This window comes from Pleurodeles waltl, chromosome 1_2, assembly GCF_031143425.1.
Source record: "Pleurodeles waltl isolate 20211129_DDA chromosome 1_2, aPleWal1.hap1.20221129, whole genome shotgun sequence".
Taxonomy (NCBI): Eukaryota; Metazoa; Chordata; class Amphibia; order Caudata; family Salamandridae; genus Pleurodeles; species Pleurodeles waltl.
Genome location: NC_090437.1, coordinates 85694333 through 85713853, shown reverse-complemented (window position 1 = coordinate 85713853; position 19521 = coordinate 85694333). Strand labels below are relative to the sequence as shown.

At 44.6% G+C, this 19521-nt stretch overlaps 1 protein-coding gene across 1 annotated transcript in view; it reads left to right on the top strand.

The window, feature by feature from the left end:
• Positions 1 to 19521, top strand: part of LOC138297076 (coiled-coil domain-containing protein 17-like) — a 327301-nt gene that overhangs the window by 183666 nt on the left and 124114 nt on the right. The window contains exon 6 of the mRNA XM_069236583.1: positions 5581 to 5717. Coding sequence (XP_069092684.1) covers positions 5581 to 5717 — 137 coding nt within the window. The remainder of the gene's footprint in view (positions 1 to 5580; positions 5718 to 19521) is intronic.

The window sequence follows — 19521 nt, the reverse complement described above, 5'->3', positions numbered from 1 at the left end:
GCCAGAAATTGGCCTAGGGAGAGGGGGCTGTGTGCCCCCTCACCTTTTAGAATATGGTTGGGTCCTGGGAGATGGGGTCCCCGGAGCCAAAATCTGCCCCCGGGAGGGCGGTTGCTTGTCCTCTTCCTTACAAATTAAGCAATGGGCCCAGAGAATGGTGTCCCCAGGGCCAAATGTGGTCCAGGGGGCCAGGTAACACCTCCCCTACAAAAATGTGTCAGGCCCCAGGGGATGGGTCCAAAGGGCTGAGATTGACCAAGGGAGGCAGGCTGGGCGCCCCCTCCACCGGGTTGGCTGCATGTGGGGGGGGTTGGCTGCAGAGCCCCCACTGCATTAAAAAACACCTACAAATTAACTGAAAAAAACAATGGTTAGAGAGACGTTATAGTTAGGTTTAGAATTTACATATGGAAAACCATAGAAATTCAGCAGTTACAGTGATCTCAAGAAACTATAACTCGTGCTCTAAAGTAACTATAACTCACATCCACACCAATAGCTGCCAATTGCCCATCCATATTACATCACTGATGACAACTTCTATGAAATAATTAATAATATCACTGCAACACTTGCATCAAAATTATTGATGAGAAAACTGTGCATGGTGGAGGCGCAATTTTCAATCCTTAGAAACACAACAAACAGCCAACTCAGATCTAGCCACAATAAATTCTGTTGAAAAACGTTATGAGTGGCTACAAGACGCTTTCGATATCCTAATACCACTCAGAACAAACAAAACAGGACAAATGACAACAAGCACCCTGGAGAAATACAAAACTAAAAAAGATAAAACAACAAATTAGAAAGCCGAAACAAACCTGGCTCAATACAAACAACATTTAAGAAAACTTCACCTATGCAAACTATTAGACCTGGCATCCTTGGTGTGGTCTCCGCTGTCTTTTTTGCCTCTGCTTTCCATGTTTTGGCTGTGTGCTGGACTCTGTTTTTGCTTTTTTTGGTACTCTGGGCACTTTACCGCTGCTGATCAGTGCTAAATTGCAAATGCTCCTGTATAAAATGTAAGTGTAATTGGCTTGTCCATGATTGGCGCATTTGCTTTACTAGTAAGTCCCTAGTACAGTGCACTAGAGGTGCCCACGGCCTGTAAATCAATGCTACTAGTGGGCCTGCAGCACTGGTTGTGCTACCCACATTAGTTGTCCTGTAAACATGTCTCAGACCTGGCTCTGCATTGTTTGTGTGAGCAGTTTGTAACTGCAGTTCACCTTGCAAGTGTACTCACTTGCCAGGCCTAGACATTCCCTTTTTATACATGTAAGGCACCTCTAAGGTAGGCCTTAGGTAGCCCCATGGGCAGGGTGCAGTGTATGTTCAAGGTGGGAAATGTACTTATGTGTTTTACAAGTCATGACAGTGAAATACTGCCAAATTCAGTTCTCACTGTTGCAAGGCCTATCTCTCTCATAGGTTAACATTGGGGCTGCCCTTAAATATTATTAAAGCGCAGATTCCCTTTGGGAGCAGATAGACATATGGAGTTTGGGGTCTCTGAAGTCACAATTTAAAAATACATCTTTTATTGAAGTTGGTTTTTAGATTGTGTTTTTGAAAATGCCACTTTTAGAAAGTAAAAAGAAGAAACGAGGGACGGAATGCTGAACAATGCAAACACTCACCCCCAGTCGCAAAGATCTGGGTTTAATCCATCGTTGTTTTCCTCACCATTCCACCCTAGTTTGGACCCAGCCATATGCAAATCAGGCTTGACCCTGTTCCTCATGGGAACAGTCCAGCCCGAACTGCCAAGCCATGTCCTCCCTGGACTTTTAGAAAGTAGGCATTTTCTTGATTAAACCATTCTGTGACTGTTTGTGGGTTCCCTGTCTGGGTCAGTTTGACAGTTGGGCTGTTTGCACCTTTCTCTAGACAGAGACACAAAGGGAGCTGGGGTGTAGCCTGCATATCCTGATGAGTCATCTGTGCTAGGAGCAGGGGGTAGGTGTGGTCACTCACACCTGAAAGGGCTGTGCCTGCCCTCACACAATGCAGTCTCCAACCCCCTGGTGTGTGTCTGGGGCCTGGTCTTGGCAAGGCAGGATCTCACAAACAAGAGAGACTTTCCTTTAAAGTAGGCCTACTTCAAAGGCAGAAAGGGGCATAAAAAGAGCACTCAAAACCCCTGAAAATTAGATAACTTCTGGAATCAAGAGGAACCTCTGCCAAGGAGACGAGCTGAAGATCTGAGGAGAAGTGCTGCCCCTGCCCGTAACTGTGCTTGTTGTGCTATCCTGCAGATGCTGCTTCTGCCTGTGAAAGGGGAGACAGACTGGACTTTGTGGTATATTTGTGCTTGAGAAGAATCTCCAAGGGCTTGGACTGAGCTTGCCCCCTGTTTTGAAGTCTCAGGGTCAACAAAAACTTCACCTACCAGCACCTGGGCTCTCTGCTGAGACTCCTGCCCTGACAAGTGGTGCCCAATCCAGTCCCTGGGCCCTTGAAAGGAGAAGCTGGGAAAATCCAAGAAAACTGACTTTGGATGACTCTGGACCGACACCGCTGCCGAATCTTGTGGCGCCGCCTGCAACCGACTCCGTGGTCCTCTCTGGAGTGCGATGACCCTCGCTGGCCCTTCACTGCTGCAGCTCCACCAAAGTCTTTGTCTCCGTGGAAGTCACCGCACCACATCATGACCTCCGGATATCAACTCTGCCCGAAGTACAAGGGATTGAACGCTTCGCACTGACGCCGCTTCACCTCCCCCGCTATGCAGCAATGACCCAACGCCTCTTCGTGAGACCTCAGCTCCTTCGCTCTACAGCACCGGAACCGACGCCGCCCCAGATCCAGCGACACTGTGATCCCTGACTTTGCGCACCAGCTTGTTTTCACACTTTAATAAGGTACTGTACCTGTCGGTCTGCATGACTCCGTACCCGGCGCTGTTGGTGTCGTATTGTTGGGAACGACTCCATCATGACGCTGTGTTATCACCTCATTGAAGCATTTTGTGTTACAAAGTGCTATTTTTTAGTTTAATCTTTAAAAATTCATACCTTGACTTGTGTTTGTCGGCTTTTTGCGATTTGGTCTTGTTTTGTTTAGATAAATATTGGCTATTTTTCTAAACCTGTGTTGAGTCATTGTGTGGTGTTTTTACTATATTACTGTGTGTGTTGGTACAAATACTTTACACATTGCTTCTGAAGTTAAGCCTCCCTGCTCGTGCCAAGCTACCAAGGAGGTGAGCGGGGGTTAACCAAGGGTGATTCTCCTTTACCCTGACTAGAGTGAGGGTCCTTGCTTGGACAGGGGGTAACCTGACTGCCAATCAAAGACCCCATTTCTAACAGTCAGGAATTCGAAAATTCTCATAGCTATACCTTTGTAGAAATTCACAGACATTAGTAACATTTTTGTAATGGAAATCCCCCTGAAACCGAACATAACTTTGTTACACCACTCCCTAAATCAACCTATTCCATACGAGAAATTTATCACAAAAATGGTGGGCCAAAGAAGCCTCTGTGCCTGCTAGCCAAACTGAAATGCATAATGAGAAAATAATAGATTTTCTATAAGTGAAGAGCACAAAATTGTAGATTAAGAAAGGCATGGTAAAACCTTCCACCAAGATAAGCTTACTATGATATTATTCTGGTATAGGAGGGCTACGTGATACCAACAAACTGAAAACCAAGGGGCATTAATATCATCATTTTCATTGTGAGTCTGCTTTTAATGTCTCAATAAAAATAGAAAAGGTATATTTGTGAACAATGGGAGGAAATAAAAAAAAAAAAAAAGCAGCACAGGGAGACAGCCGTTGCTGCATTATATGCTTATGTGGGCAAGGACGAGATCATCAGAAACCGATCTTCACTCTCAAACCCTCAGGCCTGGCAGGGTCCAGAGGGATACAAATAAACCACTTTCTTGGCAGCCTGTGGTGTGCAAATAATAAACCTGCCCCAACTTTGCAGAGCTCCTGGGGAGAAAATGCATAAAAGAAAAAATAACTGACATGGATGTGGTAAGTGGTTTACTTCCCACTTCTCTCCCATGTTGCCTGAGGGCTCGGAGCTTAATCATGTCCCACCACATTGGCCAAGGGCAGAGTGATTCAACTTTGGCTGGAGGGTTGGGGGGTGCTAACAGCTGTCCTAGGATCATCACACCATTTTGTATGTGAGGGTATTTACCCAAGGGCAAGTATTGTTGTTATCACTCTTGCCCTCATCGCATTGCCCAAGTGTGGAGGCTTTAAAGGCAAAGGAAATATGTTCCCCTCCCCTTTGTCCAGCCCAATGGCAAGGGTGATCGGTATTAAAAAATACAGCACGTGGCAGCTAACAGCGTTTGCAAAGAAAGCACTAGAGCAGCAGATTACCTGGCAGCTGTGCCTGCCCTCTTTAGACTGGAAAATTTTGATGGAGATAGAGGACTGAAGCAGCTGTCAGCTGCACTGTGCTTTAAGAAGGGGGCAAGTAAGAAAGTACACACACCCCAAACTTGGGCACCGAAGTGTGGGGGACAATTGTACATCCCTTGGCCTAGGCAGATGGGGCTATGTACACAAGCCCCACACTTCGTTCAGACATGCATGGGCACCTTGAATAAGATGGAGGTTAAATTCCTCCAATGTCTGCCTGCCATTGAAGAAGGCCGGGCATAGCATAAACTACCCATGCCTGTGGGAAAGGCATAGGTGGGTAAAAAGATGTACTTCCCCACCTTTGGGCGAGGTGGAGGGGATCAGGAATGTAATTACATTCAACAGATTTAGGCAAAGTGATGGATTGGAGCTCCACTCATTGGGCAAGGGGCTGAAAACACAAAATCATTCTGCATCTCTTTCATCTCTCTCAAACATCAGAAGGAATTACATTTATTGGGAAAGGCAAAGGAGGAAAGAAACAATCAGACATACCCTTGCCTTTGTGCAAGGTAGGTGTGCCGTACACACACCATCCCTGGTCCGAAAGATTCCTCTCCTTCTTTATACAAGGCGGGGGAAGGGCTAGGCCAGTTGTCCCGTCCTACTACTCCTTCTCTATTTTGCCACAAGATGAGGCTTGGGGCACGTGACAGCTACGCGAGTTTCCACAGCTTCCTTCCGCTTGAAACACCGCTGCTTTACAGTTTCCTTCATCAAACGTATTTTTACATGTACAATGCTATATTTCATAATGTATATCGTAAATAAGATCCTTGATGTAAAACGCCCTCGTCCACATCCGCAGTTATTCTTCTGCCTTCCACCAATGATGGGAGGATGAGAGTTAAAAGAATAACTTAGCGTCAGTTCTCGCCCCCCACACTGACTGCTTTGACTCCCAGCCCTTCCAAACAGTGCATTCAGCATACCGAATGTCACGTTACATAATGTACAACCTTACAGAGAACTTGTATTTACACACATTACGTACAAGCGACAGATGGGTGATACAGACGGACTTCAAAAGCAGGTCAAAATAAGAACGCAGACCTTGTGACAAAGGGGAATGTGAGGATCAAGGCAGTTGAATGGAAAATAGTTATAAAAGGGTGACCAATGGTGCATATTCTGGGTTTCTTATAGTTTGTACTTACCTCATGCTTTTATCTTCACAGTGCGCTGCGCGTCACCTACCTCCAAAGTGGTGGGAGCGATCAGGTCATCCTGGCACACCTCCAAGACCTCCTCGCAGAGGCCCAGCACATGGAACAACGCCAAAGGCACACAAAGTACTTGCGAAAAAGAAACAATAGTAAGTGACATGGACGATTCTTACAGTGATAAATATTTCAGGGCCCCGTGTTAACACTGTAGAATTGTAACTCTGTATCTTAAATGTTCACGGCCATTGTGTGCCTTCCGTCTAGACATTTCTCCAGTTCATCATATGTTCTGTTTCATGTCCATATTTATTTGTTAGTTAATTTCAGAGATATGCACTGTTACAGGACAATAGATACCAAAACGTGATGGTAAATATTGGATTTTACAGAAAACAAATTGCATGAGATAAACCAGCGACGCAGGGTCAAATGCCAATTTAACATCAGTGGTCTTCAAACTTTTTAATGCTTCGCCCCCCTTAGTGAAGAAGATAAAGCATCGTGCCCCCTCCAAATATGTCATAATTATTCTATTAAATTGCCAATGTTTAAATACTTCTGGAATCATTTAAACATTGTAGTTAGGTTCTGATATTGTTTTAAAAATGCAATCAAATACATGATGCCAAACATACTATTCTGGTCAGACAGGCCTCACTACTGTGTAAAAGTGTCCACTGTGTGAATATTAGAAGGCGGGGGGAGTTGTTGGCGAGGGGGGGTTTGAAGAGCATTTGGAGTCTCTTCCCTCTTGACACATACTCTGTGCTTGGATGTTAATAACACAACATGTTAGCATTGGCCCTTTAGAGAGCGGTTTACTGCTGCTTATTTTTTTTCTAATTAAACCAAAGCCCTGTTATCAGTAGCCCTGTTCTTTTGGCCAGAGCCTGGTGCCCCTCCGGGATCACTAGAGCCCCCCTAGGGGGGCCCACCCCCTAGTTTGAAGACCATTGATCTAGGGTCACTAAACACACTTACTCACCCCTTTCCATCTCACACAGGACAGGTTCTATGATTTTGGGGGCCCTGGGCAGAAATGGAATGTGCGAGGCCCCTCTAATTTTCCTACAGCCTGACACATTCAGAGCTGTTTGCATCTCTATAGATGACCCTGATCCTGAAGCTGCCTAATGCAGACCCCTCTTGAGCTGCAGCCCCTCCCTCCCAGTCATCTACAAGCATCTCTTAGCAACTCATAAAGGGCTGACTGAGAGGTGATTTTTTTATTAGAAAGGGTTAAAACTGCAGCAGGATTGCCGCGGTTCCTCAGAATGAACAGCAGGGCAGGAGGCCTGATTTCAGGACAAGCCTGCAGAATGTATCTACTTGCAGCTGGGTCAATGGGTGGGCCCTATCCACTAGGTTTTGCATCACATTATTGTTAGGCCAAGGGAGCCCCCCCTAGGGGCCACAATTGCAAGGAAGGAACTTACTCCCAATTAGATTAACAGGGGTCAGGAGAAAACCAGTGTGCCTGGCCTGGCTGTGATGCACTTGTACAGGACCCCATGTTCGTGGGGCCCCGGGCAGCTGCCACACTACCCATGGCTAACGCCGGCCCTGATCTCACATGAAAGTCTTTGACTGTGGTGGCTTTTCACCTTTCCAGTAACAAGATAGATCTGGCCAGCATGAATAAGCCTACACCTTCATACTGCCATAACTATCCTGGATGTTACAACTGCCACTTCACTAGCTTCTTGGACTTCTTTTTAATTAGCAATGTTGGGTGACAAGAGCTGGGATGATACTTTGGGTCCATATGTTTCTATTTCTCTTCTTCTGATTAACCTTTTTAGGATGCCTGAGAGGTAAAGGAGAGTTAGAATCAACCTTTCGAATTAATTAATAGTGTAACCTGTTTGGTCACACATTAAATCCAGGAGACAGAGAATAAAGTGTAAAAGTTTATTACAAAATAAGGCAAAAACGGATGTAAATTAATCTCAAACAACATGCTATATAAGTACAAAATCAACAAAGATGAAGTAAAGCGTCGAATGAGATTAAATCGTACAAGCATAAGACTTACAAGAACTTCAATTGAGGAAATACAAAACATGAGAAACACAATCTGATGATCAGTCTTCTTGCCTAATCATTGGAGAAACTAAATTAACCTAAATATCCTAAACTACACTAAAGGGAAATCCTAATTAAGTCTCAGGGAATATAGGAAATATAGGAAAGTGTGAGCATAACAGAAACCTCAGTAGTAGTTCTGATAGCGAGGTGTTGTATAGCATAAAGCCACACAAAGGAATAAAGAGTAGAGGACTCCTCCAAGTCTCAAGGGAATTGGCTCTTATCTAACTAGGTGAATACCAACTAAGCCTACATAACCTCAGAGAAAACCACATCAGCCACACCACTAGTTTTCCACCTTTCCTGCGTGGTGGAAATTGACACCTCTCCTCAAATTCTCATCCCACGAACCGAACATCAGGGCGATCTTGAATGTTTCCCGGGGTTTAGTACACAAACAGGAGTCTTTTCTTTTCAGTTTTCCTTTCATACCCCACTATCTCTAATACATGATATGCCTTTAATTAACTGTAGACTCGCACAAACGCACCTACAAAGAAAAAATATTGCAACTCGAGCAAAACTTCACGTTAAAGGTTAAACACAAGAGACTGAGGGCCTCATTATGACTTCAGCGGTTTTCACAGAAGACCGCCTAAGCCGCTGCAGCCAGCATACCACCAGTGCTGGTGGTATGCTGGCCGCCCAATTAGGAGTTTTCCACTGGGCCAGCGGGCGAAAACAGTGTTTCCGGCCGGTTGCCCAGAAGAAAACTTATCACAACATTGACGCTGGCTTGTAATCGAGCCGGTGGCAATGTTGTGGTGCGTTGGGTGCAATAGCACCCATCGCGCATTTCACTGCCCATAATTCGGGCAGTGAAATGGCGACGGGGCTGTCCATGGGGGGGCCTGCACTGCCCATGCCAAGTGCATGGGAAGTGCAGGAGCTACCATGGGGCCCCCGACGCCCCCTTTCCGCCAGCTTTTGCAAGGCAGTGAGATCGCCATGCAAAGGCGACTTGTAATCAAGCAGCGCTGCCCTGTCGGATTGCGACCTCCAAGACCGCAGTCTGTCAAGAGGTGGCAACCTGGCGGTGCTGACGGTCGGACCGTGGACCATATGCCACAGTCATAATAGGGTGGTCAGACCGCCCTGTCTGTGGCAGTTTGACCGCCATCGCAAGTGTGTCGGTCTTGAGACCGCCACACTGGTAATGAGGCCCCAATGTGTCAGGCCTTCGGGTAAGCTAACTTAATAAAAATTCAGTGCACATTCAAAAATCATGATTGTAAGTGCATTTTCCAATTATAAAGGAAACAAGAATTATAAAGAAAGTGTGGTTATATGCAGTTTCATCATAGTACCATAATCAGAATGCACTAATATAATAAATGTGCATGAGTACACAATTCAGCATGTTAAAATCAAACATTAGAACACACATATAAATGAAGTACTAATTTTATATACTGTGAATGAACCTTCAGTAATATGATATAGATGCTCCACTTTACATTAGTAATGTTAAGGCACACAATATATGTATTGTTGAATACCGTAAAATGTCCCGTGACACATGATGGTACAACCAAAATTATGCGACACAAGCTTGATAACTGGAGTTCTTATTGGGGTTACAGTGGAACGCAGTTTGGTGGGTTTTCATACTAGTGGAACAACTCCAGTCCCTGGTTACTGCTCAGGCATCTACAGCAGTTTGGGCTCAAAGGGCAAGAAAACATTAGTAGATTGTTGTTTCCAATCCATCAGTATGTTTCGCTCACCCAGAATTTGTTAGCTATGTTAGACTGAAATATACATTTTTTTCATTGTAAATTTACTGGAGTGATATTCTTGAAGGTTTTGAATATTTCTGTCTGAAAATTCCCATTCAGCGAGAAAGGCACCTAATAGAATTTCATTATTAAGTTAAATCAGTATTGATGCAACAGTATTGAGACTGCAAAAAATATTAATCAGTAGGTGAATTACTATGATTGTGTGGCATTAGGTCAGTCCAGTTGCTTGAGCAATATTCCACTGAGAATAATGAGGGCCACATGTACCTTACTGTGTAGAGAGGCTTGCAGCTGTGGATAACTGAAGGCCGAGGTAGGATTGTGCTGCTCAAAATGTAAAGAAACAATACAACTCTTAACAAATGTTAATATAGCTTCTTACCCAATCATCTCAAGATGGTAGGTATGGTAAGCGTAGGCAAATGCGTATACGCTCTCCCTTTCGCATCTCTGCTTCATTTCACATTGAAATGTAGCCACAATGTTCTTGGAACACAGTGGAGCACAACCTCTGAATATCACGCATGGCACCAAAATGCTTTCCATGTAGGCCACACTCTAAACGCACACTCCACCAACCATGTGCAACAGTTAGAATCTGATTCAAAGTGGGTCAGTTAGGGATGAGATGTACATGCCAACACTCCTGGTTCAGGCAGGAGACTACAGTTTTCAAGGCTAGTCTCTCTGCTCCCGATTCCTACATGCAGAAACCCAATTTGGATTGCTGAATCATTATCTTCTGGAAACAAGGCAGATTGAGCTTGGAAATATATATCCTGAGCCAAAACACTTTGCCTTTAATTCGTGGAGGGGGAGATTAAATGATGTGACAGGTCTCCACATTTAACTTTTGGCAGTTATATATAGTGCATACAAAAATCAGATTTTAGAACTCTGCTTTTGTTTGTGTTGTTTTAATGAAATGGCAAAAATGAAATGATGAGTGTCTGTCACCAGACCCAGTTCAAACAGATTGCCTCTGTTTCAGTCTAAGTCAGTGGCAAAAATGCATTCCCCAGACTATTGTTTTTTAAATGTCCTACTTGCTTTCTCTAAAATGTTGGCCTGTATAGTACGACATTTTCTCTACCCATTAAATAATATTAACCCAGGATGAAGTATTCACAAGGGCATCTAAGTACCTCCTATTCCAGAATTTTTACTTGGAAATGAGCCATAACATAAATATTCAATATTTAAAATGTTGAGCGCGTGTTTGGGTTTTTTTCCTGTTGAAAACGGGTGTGTGATAATTATAACAAATCTTGGCATTTCAAACACTGTGCGTAAACCCATAATCTACAAGTCAAACACTACAAATGGAGTGACCTCTTATTTGACTTCAGCAAAGTGCTTCAGGCTTTCATCAGCTGTAAGAGGTGATGTACACGTTCTACAACATAGAGCAATATAAACCACTGCAGAGTAACACAAGCTGCTGTAAGAGGTGATCCAATAACACCCATTCTATCTACTGAATGAAAACATATTTATGCATCAATACAAGAACACATTTCAGTAAGTGTCTCACATCAAAGGAAAATATACTCCTAGCATTATCATATTTTGGTTGGAGTGCTTGCTCATATTTAATACAAAAGTGCAGACCACGGGTCTTGCCAGGCTTTGATCTATGTCTACTATGGCTGTACTACCAGCTCCATCTTTGTTCCCTCTCAAATGATCAATGTTTAGGGTTCTGTTAGACCTGACAGCCTTAGGGTGTCTTCCCCCAACTTTTTGCTTGCCTCCTTCCACTTTTCTGATCTTGTTTTAGGACTCAGCACACTTTACCACTTCTGACCAGTGCTAAAGTGCTTGTGCTCTCTCTACCCAACATTGTAACATTGTCTCATACCAAATTGCCATATTTAATTTACTTATAAGTCCCTAGTAGAGTGCACTATATGTGCCCAGGGCCTGCAAATTAAATGCTACTGGAGGGACTTCAGCACTGATTGTGCCATCTACATACGTAGCCCCTTAACTATGACTCACGCCTGCCATGGCAAGGCCTCTGTGTGCAGTTCCACTGCAACGTTGACTCAGCATTTAAAACTACTTGCCAAGCCTTGAACTTCCCCCTTATTACATATATCACCCCTAAGGTAGGCCCTGAGTAGCCTACAGGACAAGGTGCTATGTAAGTGAAAGGCACGGCATTTACTTGTACGTTTTACCTGTCCTGGTAGTGAAAAACTCCCAATTTTTTTTTCACTACTGTGAGGCCTGCTTCTCTTATAGGCCAGCATTAGAAATTCCCTTATATGCTTTTAAGTGGTAATTTCTAATCTGAAAGGAGTGGCCTTGTCCTGTTTGGTATGGTTGGAATGGTAGTGAGAAATCCTGCTTACTGGTGAAGTTGGATTTAACATTACTATTTTAGACGAGCCACTTTTAGAAAGTCTGGCTCCACTTACTGCTCTGTGTGTTATACAGCCTGTCTCCAATCCACGTCTGGTTTGTGCTGGTTGACAGCTCCCCTTGTGCGTTGCACACAGGCAGCCATAAACACAGGACACTCAGCTGCATCTTAATTCATCTGGATACTGATGGGTCTTTCTGGGCAGGAAGGGTGGAGGGGCTCTCACTTACACTTCAAAGGCTAGTGGCCTAAACTCACACAAAGGACTGATAACCCCCTACAGATCTCCTGGCAGACAGTACTGGGTTGAAAGGGGAACTGGTGCACTTCTACATCACTCTTTGAAGTTTATTCCACTTCAAAGGCACATTTGAGTGTATATACCCTCTAAAATCTGACACTTCTGGACCTACAGCTGGACTCTGTCAGGAGTACTGCCGTGCTGGCCAAATAACTAATCTGGACTGCTTTTCTGGGAGGACTGCTCTCCTGCTTGTTGCCCTGCTGCTCCTTTATTCTGCTGGAAGGACTCTGCCTTCCCCCACAAGTGACCTCCAAAGGCTTGGACTGAGCTTGTCTCCTGTTAAGAAGTCTCAGGGCCATCAAAGACTTCACCTGAGAGAGAAAATCCACTGCGGTGGAAAATCAATGCATTGCTTGCAAAATTCAACGCAGCGGCTGTCATGCGACTGAAAAAATTGCTGCATCACCGACTGGATCAACACAGCACCTGTTTCATCCTCCCAGCACATTTTTGATTTTCCACGCATCGTTCCTAGGCATCAATTTGTCATCAAACCCCGCACCACAATAAGGAACCAAGACTGAGTGCCCGGAAATCAATGCATCACCTTGCCTGCAAGGAAAGAATTGACGCATCATCTCCACCGTGCCAGAACAATCGATGTGTCACTTTACTTTCCGACACCCCATCTCATCTGCAGCCTGCAGCATCTTTATTTTTGACACATCCCAGGTACTTTGTGCTAAAGAGATACATTCATTGATTCCTATGGGTTAAGACTTAATTAAACCTCTAAAAAGGGATATCTTGACTTGTGCATATTGGATTCTTTGTTGTTTTGGTTTAGTTTTATTAAAATAAATGTTATCTATTTGTCTCAACTGGTGTGGAGTACTTTTTGTGTTGTTGTCACTGTGTTACTGTATGAGTTATTGCACAAATACTTTACACCTTGCCTTGTAAGTTAAGCCTGCCTACTCTGGGCCAGGCTACCTGAGTGTGAGCACAGAATAATTTTGGTTGGGTTGTGACTTACCCTGACCAGAACTGTGGTCCCTACTTGGACAGGGTGCATACCTGTGCTAACTAGAGACCCAGGGACATATTTACAAGAAATGACACATCGCTGCGCTTTGGCAGGGATGTGTCAAAAACAGTTGCGATGCACATGAATCCGTTCTGACACCATGAAGGTGCCATATTTACAGTTTGGGGTGCCAGCAAGGACCCAAGGTGCGTCAGAAAATCTGATGCATCTGTGGGAACTTTGACATAATGATTCTGCCCAAAAAGTGGCACATTGTGAAGTTGATCTCAGAAATGTCGCAATTTCAGAGATGCAACATGATTTAGACGTGCTGTGTCACTTTTTTCATGATGCAGGTAGCCTAATGTTTTAGGACCAATGCAAAAGACTATAAAATGGTGAAGTGAAATGTCATTGTCTACAGTTTTACATTGATTCTGGATGTAAGAGGGTATGCATGTAGTATGTCTGTGTCACATTACGGTGAGCATAGTTTACATATGTGAATGTTGAGACCTGAGTATGTGTGATATAATGAGTGACAGTGTAATGTAAGTGAATACAAGTATATGATGTGATGTAATGTGACAGTGCATGTATTACCTACCTTATGTGTGTACTTAACTGTTGCCCTTTCAGAGTACACAGACCTGGACTTTGGAACCCCTTCTTCCACGGATAAGTGACAATCTTGGCTTTGCTGCAGAGGATTATGGAATCTTAGGTGTCATGGTCCCAGCTTTGTCAATAGATCCTACACCATGAGTGGCACATGCTTGAACCCACTACTAGTAAGGGGGAAGTGAAATACAGATACATATTCCACTGTGTAAAGTGACTTCAGCTGGTCAGATCACTGTTGAAAAGCCACTGCATCATTTTGTGCCTGGGTTAAGCAGGCGTAGAAATTTTGATGCATTTTGGACATTTCCCAACAATTCGTCACTTTGCTAAAACCTTGTAAATATGGGTGTGTCAGTTCTGCGTAGGATTTTAAGAGGGAACTCCTATATGAATAACTTAACCTGACACAGCCAGTTGTAGCACAGGCTAAAATAACACACAGGAGAGAAAAGTGACGCATTTCACCAAATGCTTCACTTTGTAAATTTGGAGTTCTGAATGCGCCATCGCTGCGCCAAAAAAATGACACTGCAACGGTGCAAGCTCCTTGTAAATATGGGCCCCAATTTCTAACAGTCAACCATCTCAATCATTGTGATGCTTTTGCTATCACAAGTCCCCAGCAGCCACCATATACTCACTGTGTTGGAAGATTCCACATCAACACAATACTTCTCAAATGCCTTGTGTTAGAAATGGGGTCTTTGGTTGGCAGTCAGGTTACCCCCGTCCAAGCAACGACCCTCACTCTAGTCAGGGTAAGTCACACACAATCCAAATTATCCTGTGCCCACCCTCTGGTAGCTTGACACTGAGCAGTCAGCCTTAACTTAGAAGGCAATGTGTAAAGTACTTGTGCAATAAATCATACAATAACACAAAATAGCACCACAAAAATACACCACACAGTTTTTAGAAAAATATATAATATTTATCTGAATATTTGCAGGTCAAAACGATCAAAGATGCAATAAGTAAATAAAGTAGAGATATCACGGAAAAGTGATATTAAGGGGGTCATTTTGACCCTGGCGGTACGAGACCGCCAGGGCTAAAATGACGGAAGCACCGCCAACAGGCTGGCGGTGCTTCCAGGCGTATTACGACCACGGCGGAAGCGCCGCGGTCGCACCGCCGGGGCCGGCGGTATTCCGCCACTTTTGCCCCGGCGGTGATAATCAGCCTGGGCAGCGCTGCTTATGAGTCCCCGACCGCCAGCCTTTTTCTGGTGGTTTGCACCGCCAGGAAAAGGCTGGCGGAACGGGGAGTCGTGGGGCCCCTGGGGGCCCCTGCACTGCCCATGCCACTGGCATGGGCAGTGCAGGGGCCCCCTGACAGGGCCCCATGCAGCTTTTCACTGTCTGCTATGCAGACAGTGAAAAGCGCGATGGGTGCAACTGCACCCGTCGCACGGCCGCAACACCGGAGCCGGCTCCTATGTTGCGGCCGTGATCCCCGCCGGCCCAGCGGGGATCTCCAAATGGCCGCGGCGGGGGTGCGGCCGCCACGGCGGTCAGATCTTGGCGGGCAGCATCGTAATCACCCCCTAAGTTTCTTAAGTGTTTTTAAAGCAAACAAAGTCTCTTTCAAGCACAAAGTAACTGGTTCGTGAGTAAAATGTCTGCAAAGGGCCGCATAGGAGGAGATGTGTGGAAACAAAGGGGTGTGTGTTGATTTCTCGTCGTTTAGTTTCCACGCAGGGACAGCTGTGCATCGATTTCCGGTGCTCGGTCGTGGATCCTCTTCGGGTTGCGGGGTTTTCAGACGCCCCGGGGTCTGTGCCTCCAATCCTGGGCTTGTAGAGCGAAGTCACAAGCGATGCGTCGATCCGGTGGGCATTGCATGGAATTTTCCTCCGCACGGCAGGTGCTGCATTGATTTCCCCTCTGGACATCGGGCTGCCTCGTCCTAGGTCGACTGTGCGTCGATCCGGTGGGCCGTGCGTCGAAGTTCCGTCGCAACGCAGGCGGCGCGTCGATCTTCTCCATGCAAAGTCATGCTGCATAGTTCCGGTTTGGCGTGCGGTGAATTTCTCACCGCAGGGCAGGCTGTACGTCTGTTTTAGCAAACTGTGCGTCGAACTTTCACTGCACAAGGAGTCCAGTTGCAAGAGAGAAGTCTTTTTAGTCCTGAGACTTCAGGGAACAGGAGGCAAGCTCTATCCAAGCCCTTGGAGAGCACTTCTTCACCACAGCCAGAGAGCAGCAAGGCAGCAGGCCAACAGCAAGGTAGCAGTCCTTCACAGAAAGCAGTTAGGTGAGTCCTTTGGGCAGCCAGGCAGTTCTTCTTGGCAGGATGCAGGTTCTGGTTACAAGTTTCTTCTCCAGTAAGTGTCTGAGTTGGAAGGGGCAGAGGCTCTGTTCATATACCCAAATGTGTCTTTGAAGTGGGGGAGACTTCAAAGAGTGGCTTAAAAGTGCACCAGGTCACCTTTCAGTTCAATCCTGTCATGCTAGGGTCTCAGTAGGGGGTGTGGCAGTCCTTTGTGTGAGAGGAGGCCCTCCACCCTCCCAGCCCAGGAAGACCCATTCAAAATGCAGATGTATGCAAGTGAGGCTGAGTATCCTGTGTTTGGGGTGTGTCTGAGTGAATGCACAAGGAACTGTCAACTAAACCCAGCCAGACATGTATTGTAAGGCACAGAAAGATTCAAGTGCAGAGAAATGCTCACTTTCTAAAAGTGGCATTTCTTAAATAGTAATATTAAATCCAACTTCACCAGTCTGCAGGATTTTATATCACCATTCTGGCCATACTAAATATGACCTTCCTACTTCTTTCAGAGCAGCAGCTACCACTCAAACAATGTATGAGGGCAGCCCCAATGTTAGCCTATGAAGGGAGCAGGCCTCACAGCAGTGTAAAAACAAATTTAGGGGTTTTACACTACCAGGACATGTAAACTACAAATGTACATGTCCTGCTTTTTGCCTACACATCACCCTGCCCTATGGGGTACCCAGGGCATACCTTAGGGGTGTCTTATATGTAGAAAAAGGGGTGTTTTAAGCTTGGCAAGTACTTTTAAATGCCATGTCAAGTTTTCAGTGAAACATACGGGCCTTGCAATGGTAGGCCTGAGACAAAGTTAAGGGGCTACTTAAGTGGGTGGCACAATCAGTGCTGCAGGCCCACTAGTAGCATTTAATCTACAGGCCCTAGGCACATATAGTGCACATTACTAGGGACTTATAAGTAAATTAAATAGGCCAATCAGGTATGATCCAAGGTTACCATGTTTAAAGGGAGAGAGCATATGTACTTTAGCACTGGTTAGCAGTGATAAAGTGCGCAGAGTCTAAAAGACAGCAAAAACAGTGTCCAAAAAGTGGAGGGAGGCAGGCAAAAAGTTAGGGGTGACCACCCTAAGGCTGTCAGGTCTAACAATGTTTTTTTCCAGTCTTTATATCCCATTAAAAGTATGTGCTGGCAACATCTGGCAACTAGTGAGCAGTGTAGTGCCATATTTGCAAGCGGATGAAGGGAGTGTAATGCTCAGTAACAAGATCTGTGGTTAATCTTTAGACACTGCCTCAACCAATCATGGCAAGTCCCCCCACATATAACAGTTGCCAAGCCTTTTCAGATCAAAGTAGAACCCTCCCATGCACAAAGGCCAGTGACCCCACTAAACTCAATACCCAGTCTGGGAGTGACAAACTGTAGAGAGCAAGAAACAGCGCTAACAGTCCTCTGTGTATAGTTTCTCTTAGTTTGCTGTCCACAACGTTTACTCAGTCCAGTCCAGCTTCTAATTCAGTAACACCTCAACTGCAGATTCCAGCAAATGGTTATCATGGATACAGATCCTTTTACAGTATCATTAGCCAAGTCTCAATCTACATTTTGTCAGCGCCAAAGGACACACTGACTCAAGTGCACAAATTCAAACTACTTCATAGGATCTTGTCTAAGCATTTCAGCTGTCACACATATAGTTACTGAGAAACATCTGGCTGTATTTTGTACCAAAACTACACTATCCTTTGATATGGTACTCAACATATCTAGATCTATTATGCCCATTAGTTTGCAAATCAGAAAGTGCAGGGGAATCTCCAGGTGGCTTGGTTGGGCTTTCAATCAAAATTAACATATTTCTCAGATGTATAACAAAATGTGCTTTCTCGTGTAGTACTATGAGCCTTGATGGTTGGCACATTGTGTCCTTTATATTACTATCCCTCAGAGCTAGTTTAACTGTGTTGTACTGTTTCCTGTCAGAGTGAAGTAAAGATAAAAATATATGGGATGGAAGTCCAGAATGCACCTATTGTTTTCTTTATCAGGACCCAGAATTAGAACACCCTTCCGATACTTCCAAATCTAAGTGATAGTTGACCAGTAGGACTACTACGGATAGCGGGCACAAGGGCCTTATGACTTGTGTTTCCACCAGAAATATCTCTGAACACATTACCAGCAGCAATTTCTTAATCAGCTTCTCATTAAAGGTTTCTATGGGGGCAGATTCACACTGTTATAGGTCCGCAAGACTACAGATATTATTTTACCTTCCTCACTGTTCTTGATCCTCAGTCCTAAAGCTAGCCATTTCCAACTCTGGTAATGGTGAATGAATTGTATTTTCTAAATTTTGTTTGCACCTTCACTGGAACTTTCCTGCACTCAGACCCCATGATCCTCGCAGCCATTGTGTCTAAAGTGTGCCGCATAAGGTCCATTGATGTGTATTTCTTAGACGTGTAGAAGCTCCTGAGACACAGTATGCAGTCCTTTATGAGTCCTCCTTTTGTTGCTAAGATCCTAAAAATCCCAGTTACTCTTCAGTTGTGTCATTAAGCACGTGGGTGGCCTTCTGCCCTCTACATGTGACTGAGAATGCCCTTTTTGAATTAGTGTTGCAAATGAGTCCCGTCCATTTAGTCCAGTGGCAATTTTTGCTTTTGATCACCTAGTTTTTGGAGCTTTACTGTGGCTGAGTCTCACTACCTGAGTCTCACTCATGATAATTTCATGGTAGTTACATGGAACGTATTTACCATTAGTGTCTGTCTTTGAAATCAAGGCCACTGGAGAACAGCTAAGATAAGGGGCACTGATATGGTTGAATATAAACATATGTGAACATGCATGTACACACGTGTTTGGGCTGTATGCAAGAGTCTACTGTTGTGCATGACCTGGTAGTTACACAGAGGTAACCTGCTGGTGGCAGTTTTAAACTGCAAATTCGTCCTATCAAAATAACCCCTTTGGACAGCCCTAAATCGTCCTTTTTAGACATTAATAATTCACTCCTAATTAGGTCATATTGGCCATAAACGCAGTGTGTGTGATACTCAAAAGGAGAACATAAAGAAGTCAATGTAGAACATCTTCTTTCAGTGAAATATCTTTAAAAGCGTTTTTACTGTAAAAAGGCTGGCTGCTTTCACAGGGAAACATTGGGCTACATTGTTGCATTTATTAAATGCTAAATTCAGATTGGTAGCAGATCGAGAAATAAATCAAGAACTCATTTTATATATATTCAAAATACAATCAAATGGTGAAACCGAATTTTATAAACCTATTGAGGAAAAAGGCACTTTTGAAAAGTTAAAATGTTTCTGCCTAAAGCTTGTAAGCATTCAACTCTCACCTGACAGCTGGGTCGCTCCCCCGTTGGGAGATGTGTATTGCCCCCAGAGAGTGGACAAAAGGCTTGGGTGGAAGATGATTCTGGCCTTCCTTTGACTTGACAGAGTGACCTGGTTGCTTTGCCCTACTATTACTTACACTTTAAAGGGCCTTTCTGGTCACAAGCAGATAAAGGTAACAGTAGGCTTGCCCCCTTCACCTCTGTGTGTGCATAGGAGCTATGTACAAGGAAAGAAGGGTTCTGCCATATTGGATT